Source organism: Hippopotamus amphibius, chromosome 2 (assembly GCF_030028045.1).
Source record: "Hippopotamus amphibius kiboko isolate mHipAmp2 chromosome 2, mHipAmp2.hap2, whole genome shotgun sequence".
NCBI lineage: Eukaryota > Metazoa > Chordata > Mammalia > Artiodactyla > Hippopotamidae > Hippopotamus > Hippopotamus amphibius.
This window is the reverse complement of record NC_080187.1, coordinates 128,800,791-128,816,233: the sequence shown is the minus strand read 5'-3', so window position 1 is coordinate 128,816,233 and position 15,443 is coordinate 128,800,791. Positions and strand designations below refer to the sequence as shown.

The window sequence follows — 15,443 nt, the reverse complement described above, 5'->3', positions numbered from 1 at the left end:
CACCCCACTGCAGTTCTAGGGACAGAAACTCCTGTGCTTGCGACCCTTCCAGATCTCACCCTATGCACTTCTTCATCTGGCTGTTCATGTGTATCCTTTACAATCTCCTTTTATAATAAACTCGTAATCTAGTAAGTACAATATTCCTCTGAGTTCTGTGAATTGCTCTTCGGACTCAAAGAAGAGGTTGGTTAGAAGCTCAGGTGACAATTGGAACTTGTAACTGACCTCTGAAGGGGCGGTGCAGTGGCAGAGAGCAGTCTTGTAGGACTAAGCTCTTAATCTGTGCTATCCGACTCTAGCTCTGATAGCTAGTACTTGAATTGATTTAAATGCTTGGTGGTGTGGAGAAAACACATACTGGAGATTCTTAGTAGCAATGATACACCACCTCTTTGAATCTCAGGTTCTTCATCTGTAATAGGGGCATGATGTATAAAAGTATTATAATATGAAAATTATATGGGATTTTTACTTTTTATATCTCTGTATAATGTTAATTTTAATTCTAATTTTTTGTGTTAATTTTTCATTCAGAAATGAAAATACTCTTAGAGGTTATTTTTCAGATTAAGTCTAATACATTTTCAAAAACTTCTATATTTACTCCAAAAAGAAATGTAACTTTTTTTTCCTTTTTAACCACTGTATCAAAAAGAATAAAATACCTAAAAATAAACCTACCTAAGGAGGGAAAAGACCTGTACTCTGAAAACTACAAGACGCTGGTGAAAGAAATCGAAGACGACACAGATGGACAGATATACTATGTTCTTGGACTGGAATAATCAATATGGTCAAAATGACTATACTACCCAAAGCATTCTACAGATTCAATGCAATCCCTATTAATTACTAATGGCATTTTTTTCAGATCTAGAACAAAAAATCTTAAAATTCATATGGAAACACAAAAGATCTCAAATAGCCAAAGCAATATTGAGAAACAAAAACAGAGCTGGAGGAATCAGGCTCCCTGACTTCAGACTATACCATAAAGCTACAGTAATCAAAACAGCATGATACCGGCACAAAGACAGACTTATAGATCAATGGAACAGGATAGAAAGCCCAGAAATAAACCCATGCACCTACGGTCAATTAATCTACAAGAAAAGAGGCAAGAATATACAATGGAGAAAAAAGACAGTCTCTTTCTAAGTGGTGCTGGGAAAACTGGACAGCCACAAGTAAAAAAATGAAATCAGAACATTCTATAACACCATACATAAAAATAAACTCAAAATGGATTAAAGACCTAAGTGTAAGACCAGATACTATAAAACTCTTAGAGGAAAACATAGGTAAAACACTCATCGACATACACTGCAGCAATATATTTCTGGATGCACTTCCCAGAGTAATGAAAATAAAAACAAAACAAGCAAATGGGATCTAATTAAACTTAAAAGCTTTTGCACAGCAAAGGAAACCACAAACAAAAGGAAAAGACAACACAGAAAGGGAGAAAATATTTGCAAGCAAAGCGACTGCCAGGGGATTAATCTCCAAAATACTAACAGCTCATGCAGCTCTATATCAAAAAAACAAAGACAGACAAAAACAAAACAAAACAAAACAAAAAGAAATCAAAAATGAGCATAAGATCTACACAGACATTTCTCCAAAGACATACAGATGGCCAAAAAGCATATAAAAAGATGCTCAACATCACTAATTATCAGAGAAATGCAAAGCAAAACTACAATGAGGTATCACCTCACACGGGTCAGAATAGCCAGCATCAAAAACTCTACAGACAATAAATGCTGGAGAGGGTGTGGAGAAAAGGGAACCCTCCTGCACTGTTGGTGGGAGTGTAAACTGGTGCAGCCATTATGGAGAACAGTATGGTGGTTCCTTCAAAAGCTAAAAACAGACCTACCATATGATCCTGCAATCCCACTCCTGGGCATATACCTGGAGAAAAACATAGTTCAGAAGGATACATGTATCCCAATGTTCACTGCAGCACTGTTTACATAGCCAAAAGATGGAAGCAAGCTAAATGTCCATCAACAGATGAATAAAGAAGATATGGTACTATATATACAATGGAATATTATTCAGCCATAAAAAAAGAACAAAACAATGCCATTTGCAGCAACATGAACGGACCTAGATGTTATCATACTAAGTGAAAAGTCATCCACAGAAAGACAAATATCACAATCCACAACAGACTTACGTTTCAAGAAGTTTGTGTGAGATGGGTACTGAAACAACTCACAGATGAGCATAAACAGAAGCGTTTGGATATCTGCAAACAAAATCTGGACCAATACTCTAAGGAAGCTGAAAGTTTCTTAGAGAATCATTACCGGTGACAAAACATGGATTCATCACTATGAGCCTGGGAGTAAACGGCAGAGTATGGAATGGAAACATCCTCAATCGCCGACCAAGAAAAAGTTCAAAAGTCAACCATCAGCTGGAAAATTGATGCTTACAGTTTTCTGGGATTCTCAAGTGCCAGTATTGGAACATTATCAGGAAAAAGGTTCAACAACCAACAGTGCTCATTACAGTGAGATGCTTGTTGAAGAGCTGAAGCCTAAACTTCGGATTAAACGCAGAGGACTGCTAATCCAAGGGCGATGTGATGTTGCATGACAATACACGTCTGCACATTTCTGCTCACACTGTCAACATTCTACAAAAACTTCATTTTGAGGTGTTAAAGCATCCTCCCTATAGTCCTAATCTTGCTCCATTGGATTTTCTCCTGTTTGGTCACCTGAAAGCAGCCCTATGAGAACAGATTCACTTCTCATGAAGTGAAGACAGCAGTTCATTTGTGGCTTACAGCTCAGCCTAAAATATTTTTTAATGAGGGAATATGAAAGCTCGTTGACAGATGGACAATGGATATTAAAAGGCAAGGAGATTATGTCAAACAATGATGTATTTGTCTTTTCTAAAATTTAATTAAAATACATTCTACAGCTAGAGTGAGGATAATTTTTGACTCACCCTTGTAAAATAGATAATCAACAAGGACCTACTATATATAGCACAGGGAAGTCTACTTGATACTTTGTAATAACCTATATGGGAAAAGAATCTGAAAAAGAATAGATATATGTATATGTATAACTGAATCACTTCGCTGTACACCTGAAACTAACACAACATTGTAAACAACTATACTCAAATATAAAATAAAAATTAAATAAAAAAACTAAACTAAGAAAAAAAATAAGCAATATTTACTTCTACACTGGACCAAGCAGAAAACTCTGGGTAAAAAAATAGCCTTTTTCCTAGGCCAGGGGAAACAAAGTAGATAAACTAGTTGCTTGGACATGCAGAAGAAGGTAGGAGGAATCAGTAAACTAAGACATGTTTCATATGTCTTTGTATACTGTTTTTCTCTAAACTCCTAAAAATACACTCCTTGCCCTTCACTCTGTCCACTTCTTATATTTGCCTTTCTGCATCCCTTGCCTCAAGTCTTGTAATTCAGCAACACGAAAACAGGCATGGTTCTCCTTTCAGGAGGCCCAAGAAGGAGTCATTATTTCCAGCTTCAGAAGTATTGGGTTGGCCAAAAAGTTCATTTGGGGTTAGCCATAAAGTTTGTTCAGGTTTTTCTGTAACATCTCATGGAAAAACCCAAATGAACATTTTGGCCAACCCAATACACTGGAACCTAACTGGCTTTGCTGTGCTGTTTGAAACTCATTATCAGATTCTCCTTCCAAAACATATCTCGCTACATTGCACCATACCTATGTATTCACCACTAGAAAATTATTTCTTAGAGGCTTTCTGGGTTTCCAAGAAATTTATTAAAATGCAAACTTCCCCAGGGTTATTAGCACATGACTGATTATGACATACCTAAGAAAAGATTCCCAAACAATAAATCATAAGACATGACCAGAGAGTACATGCTACCTCCCAGTGCCAACAGCTTTACTGATTTTAGTAAATATACTTATTTTTCATATAATTAGTAACAAGTTTATTAAGTTGTATGTAGAAACTATGTCCTGATTACTAATACTGATGTCTACTTAAACATCAAAGTAAAGAACATTTTAAAAATAATATTTAGGTACATATTAAGTAATTTTCTGAGAAAATTTCAGACATTATCTAATATTGTATCCAACTCAGTTTTCCTTAATGAATTAACTGTGTTCTATTTCTACTGTGGCCCCTCTATTGTCTATTTACTTCCCCCTATCTAGCGTGGTAAGATTTTATAAGCTTTCATTCACTGAATACTTATTTTGTTGTAGGTAATGGGTTATAAAGGAATAGCCCTAAACAATACATATCCAGGCCATGCCTTCCACAAGTCCAAAGAATTAGAGATTTTTTTGTTACTTGCTAATAACAACATCCTTGGGAATTCCCTGGTGGTCCAGTGGTTAGGACTTCATGCTTCCACTGCCACAAGCTCAAGCTCAATCCCTGGTTAGGGAATGAAGATCCTGCAAGTCGTGTGGGGTGGCCAAAAAACAAACAAACAAAAAGACAAAAAAACCCCAACCTTATCCTGATAATCTCTCTTTGTAGCTAGATAAAATTGTTGTAATAACTTCTACTAAAAATGCCTTTCTTAGAGGGAATATACTTCAATATACTAAAGGCCATATATGAAGCCCACAGCTAACATCATATTGATTGGATGAAAAGCTGAAAGCTTTTCCTCTAATATCAAGAACAAGATATATATGCCCACTCTCACCACTTTTATTCAACATAGTATTGGAAATCCTAGCCAAAACAATTAGGTAAAAAAGAGAAATAAAAGATATCCAAATTAAAAAGAAGTAAAGCTCACTATTTGCAGATGACATGACAATACATATAGAAAACTCAAGAATCCACCAAAAACTTAGAACTAAAGAATAAATGTAGGGACTTCCCTAGTGGTCAACTGGTTAAGAATCTGTCTTGCACTCCACTCTTGGAGGATACACAAAAAAGTGTGCTCACCAGGACCCAGGGGGAAGGAGCAGTGACCCCATAGGAGACTGAACCAGACTTACCTGCTGGTGTTGGAGGGTTGCCTGCAGAGGTGGGGGGCAGCTGTGGCTCACTGAGGAGACAGGGGCACTGGCAGCAGGGGTTCTGAGAAGTGCTCACTGGCATGAGCCTTTCCAGAGTCCACCATTAGCTCCACCAAAGAGCCCATAAGCTCCAGGGCTGGGCCGCCTCAGGCCAAATGACCACCAGGGTGGGAACACAGCCCCACCCACTGGCAGACAAGCAGATTAAAGTGTCACTGAGCTCCAACCACCAAATGAGATTAAAGTTTTACCGAGCTCCACCCACCCAGCCCAACCCACCATCAGTCCCTCCCATCAGGAAGCACCCACAAGCCTCCTAGAAAGCTTCCTCCACGAGAGGGCAGACAGCAGAATTAAGCAGTATCAGCACTATTTCATTTTGTGGAACTGAAAATCACAGTTAAAATGTCCATACTACTCAAGTAAGTCTACAGATTCAGTGCAATTCCTATCAAAATTTCAATGGCATGTTTCACAAAAATAGAATAAACAATTTAAAAATTTATATGGACCCATAAAATACCCTGAATAGTCCATGTAATCTTCAGCAAGAAGAACAAAGCTGGAGGCACAACACTCCTTGATTTCAAACTATATTACAAAGCTCCAGTAATCAAAATAGTATGGTACTGGCATAAAAACAGACAGAGAGAGCCCAGAAATAAACTCACATATATATAGACAATTAATTTACAACAAAGGAGCCAAGAACATACAATGGGGAAAGGAGAATCTCTTTAATAAATGGTGTTGGGAGAACTGGACCACTCTCTTATGCCATGCACAGAAATTAATGCAAACTGATTAAAGACTTGAACATAAGACCTAAAACTGTAAGATTCCTAGATGAAAACATAGCTGATAAACTTCTTGACACTGGTCCTGGTAATGCTTTTTTGTTTTGTTTTGTTTTTTGCTCTGACAACATAAGCAAAGGAAACGGAAGGAAAAAAAAATGTGGGACTACATCACACTAAAGCTTCTGCACAGCAAAAGTAATCAACAAAATGAAAAGGCAACCATGTGAATGAGAGAAAATATTTGCAAATCATATAGCTGATAAGGGGCTAATATCCAAAATATATAAAGAACTCATACAACTTGACAGCAAAAAAAAAAAAACAAAAATTAAATTTTTAAAAGTGGGTAGATGATCTGAATAGACATTTTTCCAAAGACAAACAGATGTCCAACAGGTACATGAGAAGATGCTCAAGTGATGCAAGGATGTAGAGACGAGAGAATCTTTGTGTAAGGTTGATAGAAATGTAAATTGGTGCAGCCCTATGGAAAACAGCATGGTGGTTCCTCAAAAAATTAAAAATACAACCATATATGATCCAGTAATTTTACTTCTAGGTATTTATACAAAGAAAATGAAAACACTGGAGCCTCCTACATAGCTTCCTCCACAAGAGGGCAGACAGCAGTATCAAGCAGTATCAGCAGTATTTCGTCTTGTGGAACTGAAAACCACAGCCACAGAAGATAGAGAAAATGAAAAAGCAGAGGACTTTGTACAAATGAAGGGACATGATAAAACCCCAGAAAAACAACTAAATGAAGAGAAGATAGGCACCCTTCCAGAAAAAGAATTCAGAATAATGATGGTGAAGATGATCCAAGACTTTGAAAAAAAAATGGATGCAAAGATCGAAAAGTTTACCAAAGACCTAGAAGAATTAAAGAGCAATCAAACAGAGATATGCAACACAATCACTGAAATGAAAAATACAATAGAAGGAACCAATAGCAGATTGGCGAATAAGTGACCTGGAAGACAGAATGGTGATCATCACTGATGCAGAAAAGAATAAAGAAAAAATAATGAAAAGAACTGAAGACAGCCTAAGAGACCTCTGGGACAATGTTAAACGCACCAACATTCGCATTATAGGGGTCCCAGAAGGAGACGAGAGAGAGAAAGGACCTGAGAAAATACTGGAAGAGATCATAGTTGAAAACTTCCCTAACATGGGAGAGGAAACAGCTACCCAAGTCCAGGAAGTGCAGAGAGTCCCAGGCAGGATAAACCCAAGGAGAAACACGACAAGACATATAGTAGTCAAATGGACAAAAATTAAAGACAGAAAAAAGTTATTAAAAGCAACAGGGGAAAAACGACAAATAACATACAAGGGAATTCCCATCAGGTTAACAGCGGATTTCTCAGCAGAAACTCTGCAAGCCAGAAGGGAGTGGCATGATATATTTCAAGTGATGAAAGGGAAGAACTTACAACCAAGAATACTCTATCCAGCAAGGATCTCATTCAGATTCCACAGAGAAATCAAAAGCTTTACAGACAAGCAACAGCTAAGAGAATTCAGCACCACCAAACCAGCCCTACAACAAACGCTAAAGGAACTTCTCTAAGCGGAAAACAGAAGAAAAGGACCTACAAAAACAAAAACAAAACAATTAAGAAAATGGTAAAAGGAACATACATATAGATAATTACCTTGAATGTAAATGGACTAAATGCACCAACCAAAAGACACAGACTGGCTGAATGGATACAAAAACAAGACCCATATATATACTGTGTACAACAGACCCACTTCAGACCTAGGGACACATACAGACTGAAAGTGAGGGGATGGAAAAAGATATTCCATGCAAATGGAAATTAAAAGACAGCTGGAGTAGCAATACTCATATCAGATAAAATACACTTTAAAATAAAAAATGTTACAAAAGACAAGAAAGGACATTACCTAAAGATCAAGGGATCAATCCAAGAAGAGGAGATAACCATTATAAACATAGATGCACCCAATATAGGAGGCACTGCAATACATAAGACAAATGCTAACAACTAAGAAAGAGGAAATGCAAGACAGAAATAGAGACACAGATGTAGAGCATAAACATATGGACACCAAGTGGGGAAAGCAGGGAGGGTTGGGGGGAATGAATTGGGAGACTGGGATACCAAATTGTACACTCTAAATATATGCTGTTTATTGTCCGTTAACTGTATCTCAATAAAAGTCCTTAAAAAAACAATCATACAAAAAAAAAAAGAAAGAAAGAAAATGAAAACACTAACTTGAAAAGATATCTGCACCCCATGTTCACTGCAGCATTATTTATAATAGCCAAGCTATGGAAACAACCTGTGTCCATCAATGGATGGATGGATGAAGAAAATATGGTATGTATATGTACAATGGAATGCTATCTGGCTGTAAGATAGAATGAAATTTTGCTGTTTAAAACATCATGTGCCAGATCAGGAAAAAGATGGCGGCGAAGTAGAGAGACGTGGAGTGCATCCCTCTCCACAGATGCATTGGGAGTGCACGGAAGGACGCAGTCATTCCCACAGAGAACCAGCTGAACACCAGCAGACAGCCTCGGACACCAGAAAGGGCTGCGGGGAGCCCGACATAGCCGGTAGGGAGGCATCTACGACGGCTCAAAGAGGGTGAAGCGGCGGAGCTGTGGCAGACGGGAGGGAGTGAGAAACATGCGGAGGGTCCGCAGCGCAGCTCAGCGTTCCCGGACCGAGACATCGATCCGTGGCTGAACGGAGGGTCCAGGAGCGGGAGCGTGGGAACCGGAGAGCTGGTTCAGGGTGAGAAACATTGTTGCCGGTAGGGTGGCGAACCGAGAGGACAGGAGGGAGGAGGTCCGCGGAGAGGAGTGCCGGTCCCTGGGAGCTGCCCGGCCATGATGGCGGCTGGAGGCTGCAGGCTCCCGGGCGGGGGGGAGGAGCCCCACGCATAGCCTCTCCCTCTCTTTCGGTGCCTCTGCAACAGGCAGTGGAGAGACGCCCTGCGGGCCACCTAAGGCGCTCAGGGATAACAAGCACTCTCAGGTGCTCGGGCGGGGCTAGATTAAAACTCCTTGCAACGCCAGCAGCAGGGAGGCTGCCGAGAGAAAAAAAAAAACCAGCATCAAAAAGAAAAAACCCCGAGAGAGGCCCAACTCTAAGACTTTCTGTGTACGCCTGAGCCACCAGCGCCCTCTGCAACAGGCACCTCCAAGCCTGACTGAAACAACAGTGCGCCACTGCTCACTCACTCCCAGGAGAAGGAGCCACTATTGTACCCTCTCCCTCCCCACACACCGAGGCTTACAGACGAACAATAAAGGAACCTCTGCTGGTCACAGAATAATGCAAAAAAAAAAAAACCCAAGGCAAGGAGAAGGACACTTACAGCTGAGACGCTAAGGAAACAGAAATAGTAGTATCAATACCTATTGAACTGGTCCATTCTGGGATCAGTTCTGGATTCTTTTTCTTTCTCTCTCTCTCTTTTTTTTTTTTTTTTTTTTTGATTTATTAAATATGATCTTAGCCCTAAGGGATCTACAAGTTTTACAACATAATTTTTTAAGGATATTTTTTATTCTTTTTTTTTTTTTTTTTTTTTTGCCTTTTTATATACTTCTATATCTAGCTAAGTTTTTGGTATTACGGACAAAATATCTTTCATACTTTCCTTTCATCCCTTTCTTTTATACACTTCTATTCCTTTCTTTTTCTTTGCATATTTCCAACCACATTACGCTCTTCTGTTCCCCTTTCTTCCAGCCATTTTAAGTGTATTTTATCTTAACATACTTATAAGCAACACTATCGGTCTGCTCAGACTCCTTGCTCTATTCTCCAGATGATGCACTGCGTTGGTATTAATATTAGGCTTTTGTCTTTATCTTAGTTCTTAGTACAGTTGTCTAATTACATTCTGAGAAACTCCATTCTCTCTGGTGGTACTCCAGCTCATTTCTATATTTGATCCTAGCTTACAAAATCTCCCTGGATTGATGTTTGTATGTGTAGGGTGTTATTTGTTGTTTGTTTGCTCTTGCTTTTGTCTCTGATTTGTTCTGTTTCAGTTGTCAATTTCTGCTGGGTTTCTCTTTGAATATCTGATAGCACACTGGGGTTCTGTCAGGTCTTTCTAGAGCCTTATGTCCTAACAGATTCAATAATTGTGTGTCATATACATGTATGTGTTTCCTAGACTGAATATTCATCTAATCCAATACTTGGACATTAGTCTGAGGCTTGGACAGTCTTCTATAAACACCTCTATCACCAGGACAAGCAACCCCAAAAGCTTGGACAACCATGAGGAAACAAAGAAACCCCATGCAGGCAAAGGAGCAGGAAAAAAACCCACAAGACCAAATAAATGAGGAGGAAATAGGAAAAATGCCTGAAAAAGAATTTAGAGTAATGATAGTAAAAATGATACAAAATCTTGATAACAAAATAGAGAAAGTACAAGAAACAGTTCATAAGAACTCAGAAAAACAAATAGCAATGGATAACAAAATAACTGAAATTAAAAATACTCTAGATGCTATAACCAGCAGAATGACTGAGGCAGAAGAACGAATAAGTGAGTTGGAAGATAGAATGGGAGAAATAAACGCCACAGAGCAGGAAAAAGAAAAAAAAATAAAAAGACTAGAAGACAGCCTCAGAGACTTCAGTGATAACCTTAAACGTACCAACATTCGAATTATAGGCATCCCAGAAGAAGAAGAAAACAAGAAAGGGTCTGAGAAAATATTTGAAGAGGTTCTAGTGGAAAACTTCCCCAACATGGGAAAGGAAATAATTCACCAAGTCCAAGAAGCACAGAGAGTCCCATACAGAATAAACCCAAGGAGAAATACACCAAGGCACATATTAACCAAACTAACGACAATTAAACAGAAAGAAAAAATATTAAAAGCAGCAAGAGAAAAGCAACAAACAACATATAAGGGAAAACCCATCAGGATAACAGCTGACCTTTCTACAGAAACTCTGCAGGCCAGAAGGGAATGGCAGGATATACTGAAAGTCCTGAAAGAGAGAAACCTACAGCCAAGAATACTCTACCCAGCAAGAATCTCATTCAGATTTGAGGGAGAAATCCAAAGCTTTCCAGACAAGCAAAAGTTAAGAGAATTCAGCACCACCAAACCAGCCTTACAACAAGTGCTAAAGGAACTTCTCTAAGTAGGAAACACAAGAAAAGGAAAACACCTACAAATACAAACCCAAAACAATTAAGAACATGGTAATTGGAACACACATGTCAATAATCACTTTAAATGTAAATGGATTAAATGCTCCAACCAAAAGACACAGAGTGGCTGAATGGATACAAAAACAAGACCCTTCTATATGCTGCCTACAAGAAACCCACTTCAGACCAAGGGATACATATAGACTGAAAGTGAAGGGATGGAAAAAGATATTCCATGCAAATGGAAGTCAACAGAAAGCTGGAGTAGCAATACTCATATCAGACAAATTAGACTTGAAAGTAAAGACTATTAAAAGAGACAAGGAAGGGCACTACATAATGATCAAGGGATCCATCCAAGAAGAACATATCACAATGGTAAATATCTATGCCCCCAATATAGGAGCACCTCAATACATAAGGCAAATGCTAACAGCTATAAAAGGGGACATCGACAGTAACACAATTATAGTGGGAGACTTGAACACCCCACTTACATCAATGGACAGATCATCCAAACAGAAAATAAATAAAGACACACAAGCTTTAAATGACACATTAGACCATCTCGACTTAATTGATATTTATAGGACATTCCATCCAAAAACGACAGACTACACTTTCTTCTCAAGTGCACATGGAACATTTTCCAGGATAGATCACATCTTGGGTCACAAATCAAACCTCAGCAAATTCAAGAAAATTGAAATCATATCAAGCATCTTCTCAGACCACAACGCCATGAGACTAGATATCAATTACAGGAAAAATACTGCAAAAAATACAAACACATGGAGGCTAAACAATTCACTCTTAAACAACCAAGGAATCACTACAGAAATCAAAGAGGAAATCAAAAAATATCTAGAAACAAATGACAACGAAAACACAACAACCCAAAACCTATGGGACGCAGCAAAAGCAGTTCTAAGAGGGAAGTTTATAGCAATACAGTCCTACCTTAAGAAACAAGAAAAGGATCGAATAAACAACCTAACCTTACACCTCAAACAACTAGAGAAAGAAGAACAAAGAAACCCCAAAGTGAGCAGAAGGAAAGAAATCATAAAGATCAGAGCAGAAATAAATGAAAAAGAAAGGAAAGAAACCATAAGAAAAATAAATGAAACTAAAAGCTGGTTCTTTGAGAAGATTAACAAAATTGATAAACCATTAGCCAGACTCATCAAGAAAAAAAGGGAGAAGATGCAAATCAACAGAATTAGAAATGAAAAAGGAGAAGTCACAACGGACACCTCAGAAATACAAAACATCATGAGAGACTACTACAAGCAACTATATGCCAATCAATTGGATAACCTGGAAGAAATGGATACATTCTTAGAAAAATACAATCTTCCAAGACTGAACCAGGAAGAAATAGAAACCATGAACAGACCAATCACAAGTACAGAAATTGAGGCAGTGATTAAAAATCTCCCAATAATAATAATAATAATAATAATAATAAAAAAACAAAAAAAACAAAAAAAAACATCATGTGCCAATGAGACTTCCCTGGTGGTCCAGTGGTTAACAATCCACCTTCCAATGCGGGGGATGCGGGTTCAATCCCTGGTGAGAGAACTAAGATCCCACATGCCATGTGGCAACTAAGCCTGACAGCTGTAACTACGGAGCCCGCACGCTCTGGAGCCCCCACACAACTAGAGATAAGCCCATATGCTGCAACAAAAGATCCCATATGCTGCAACAAAGATCCCATGTACTGCAATTAAGACCTGATGCCGCCAAATAAAAAAACTAAATTAAAATAAATAAAATAAACAACAGTTATTAAAAAAAAATCTTGGCTGGATCTTGAGGGCATTAGGCTAAGTGAAATAAGTCAAAGAAAGACACATAATGTATTATCTCATTTATATGTGGAATAAACACAAAACCAAAATAACAAAAATAAACCTGATGGATACAGAGAACAGACTGGTGGTTGCCAGAAGCAGGAGTGTGTGGGGGGAGAGGTATGGGGGGTGGGAGGTGGATGGAATGGGTAAAGGGAATTAAAAGTTGCAAACTTCCAATTGTAAAATAAGGAATGGGATATAATTTATAGCATGGCAACTATAGTTAATACTGTATTACATATTTGAAAGTTACTGAGAGAGTATATCTTAAAAGGTCTCATCACAAGAAAAAAATTCTGTAAATACGTATGATGATGGATGTTAACTAGACTTACTGTGGTGTTTATTTCACAATGTATACAAATGTTTAATTATTTTGTTGTAAACCTGAAACTAATACAGTGTATGTCAATAAAAAAGTTAAAAAAAAAAAAAGGAAGAAATGTAAGCTTTAACGTTCTTTCCCAAAATTCATTAAAATTATTTTGTTCACACCAACCATGAGTAACCAGTCTCACACTTACCTTTAATCTTCACATATTGCAAATCTGGGTTAACACACAGGGCAAGGTTACTAGGTAGAGTCCAGGGAGTAGTTGTCCAGGCAACCAAAGAGATACTTTCATCTTCCTCCAAAGGGAAAGTTACAAATACTGACGGATCTTGAACATCCTGAAATAAAATGAGATAAAATATTCTTTTACAAATTCCATAACAGTAGACACGGAAGAAAAAGGAACTGATCCTAAAGAACAGAATAAATTGATTTTCAGAATAAACTGAGCTTAAAAAAAAAAATCTGCCACGTTTGTAAAAAAGAAAATTCAAAGCAGGAAATTCCAAATTTTTTTTATATAAAGAAAATGCTTTAATAATTACCTTAGTAATCACAAATAAAACATTTATAGTGTATCAAGAGGGATACATAATGGAGATTTCATTATTACAAGTGATCTATTTTATAATTAAGTCCATAAAGAGTTAAGTCAATAAAACAACTATTTTGGAAAACAGAGTTATTCTTTATTTGAATTGAAGTGTATATGAGAATTTTTTTCAACTTTTCAGGAAGTCTGAAATTATGTCAAAAATTAAAAACAAAAACAATCCTTAGTACACAATCATAGCATGGCCGAAGTGAAAAATGATAGAAAATACTAAGGGTTGGCAAGGATGCAGTGTAATCAGAACTGTCTAGTGGAAGTATAAGTCAGTATAACCTCTTTCAGGTTAAAATGAGAGGCAGTGAACCATGGTCCATGGGTCAAATCTGGTCGTTACCTGTTTTTATACAGCCTAAGAGCTAAAAATGGTTTTGACAGGATTGACAGACAATCTGGCCCACAAAGTCTAAAACAGTTACTATCTGGCCCTTTACAAAATGTGCCAACTCTTGTACTAGAGCTAAATGTAAGTATACCTTATGATTCAATAATTCCACTACTGGGAATATAGCCAACAGAAATGTGTATATATGCTCCCAAAAGACAAGTTGCAGAATGTTCACAGTAGTACTACTGATAAGAGCCAAAAACTGGATATTACCCAATATCTATCAACATTAGAATGGATAAGTTAAATACTAGACAGTAATAAAAATGATGATCTACAACTACACACAACATGCATGACTTTCACAAACATAATCTTGAGTAAGAGAAGCCAGACACAAAAAAAGAACAAACTGTACAATTCATTTATATTTAGTACAGAATCAGCAAACAATGAGGTTGGAAATGAAGACAGTGGTTACTATAGAGTGGGGGGATACATGCTAAACTGAAGGGACCATAAGAAGGGAGAGCTTTTGATAGGTTAAGCTTCTTTTTAAACTTTATCTGGGTGCTGGCTTCACATATATATTCATTTTGTGCAAGTATATGGAATAGAGCAAGTAAAATGGAGGAGCAAAAATATGTTGTCTTATTAAGCCAGGAAATAGGTACTAAGATATAAAAATTATTAATTTTAGTCTGCATAGTAATGAACATAAAAAATTAATAAGCCACTAAAGGGAAATCCAAATAAAACATTAACAGTGATTTCCTTTGGGTACTGGGATTATAATTTTTTCCTTCTTCTTTATGCCCCTATGGTTTCTAAATTTTCCACAATGAGCATAAGCCTCGTAAATAATTACATCAACCAGACTTCTAAAAACCAAAAATTTAGACAGTATAAAAAAATAAATATTTTTATATACTACAAGTTGGTTTATCTTTTGGAAAAGTTGGAAGGATTTTCTTCTATAACTCAATTTACTTTTGTACAGGTTGCTCTTTCCCAATAAGAGAATGTATTTATTTACTTACAGAAGAGTATAAACTTTGAAAACTCTAGGACCTAACAAGCTATTAGGGGGGTCTAACATGTTAAAATTTAGTTATGAAAGAAAACTACAGCATAGTACACAAGGATTTATATTACAAACTGTTTAGAGCAACATTGATTGTTACCATTTAAGTTAAAAAAAATTAAAAAAAAAAAAGGCTATGCTCTCTGAACACCTCAAATATCTATCAAAAGAATGAACAGATAAATTGCAATCTATTTGTTACATGAAACACTATGCCGCAGTT

At 37.3% G+C, this 15,443-nt stretch overlaps 1 protein-coding gene across 5 annotated transcripts in view; it reads right to left on the bottom strand.

Annotated features, from left to right (window-relative positions):
• Positions 1–15,443, bottom strand: part of IARS1 (isoleucyl-tRNA synthetase 1) — a 103,853-nt gene that overhangs the window by 65,484 nt on the left and 22,926 nt on the right. For all 5 annotated transcript variants that reach the window (XM_057719919.1, XM_057719922.1, XM_057719917.1 and 2 more), the window contains one exon: positions 13,389–13,536. In XM_057719919.1, coding sequence (XP_057575902.1) covers positions 13,389–13,536 — 148 coding nt within the window. The remainder of the gene's footprint in view (positions 1–13,388; positions 13,537–15,443) is intronic.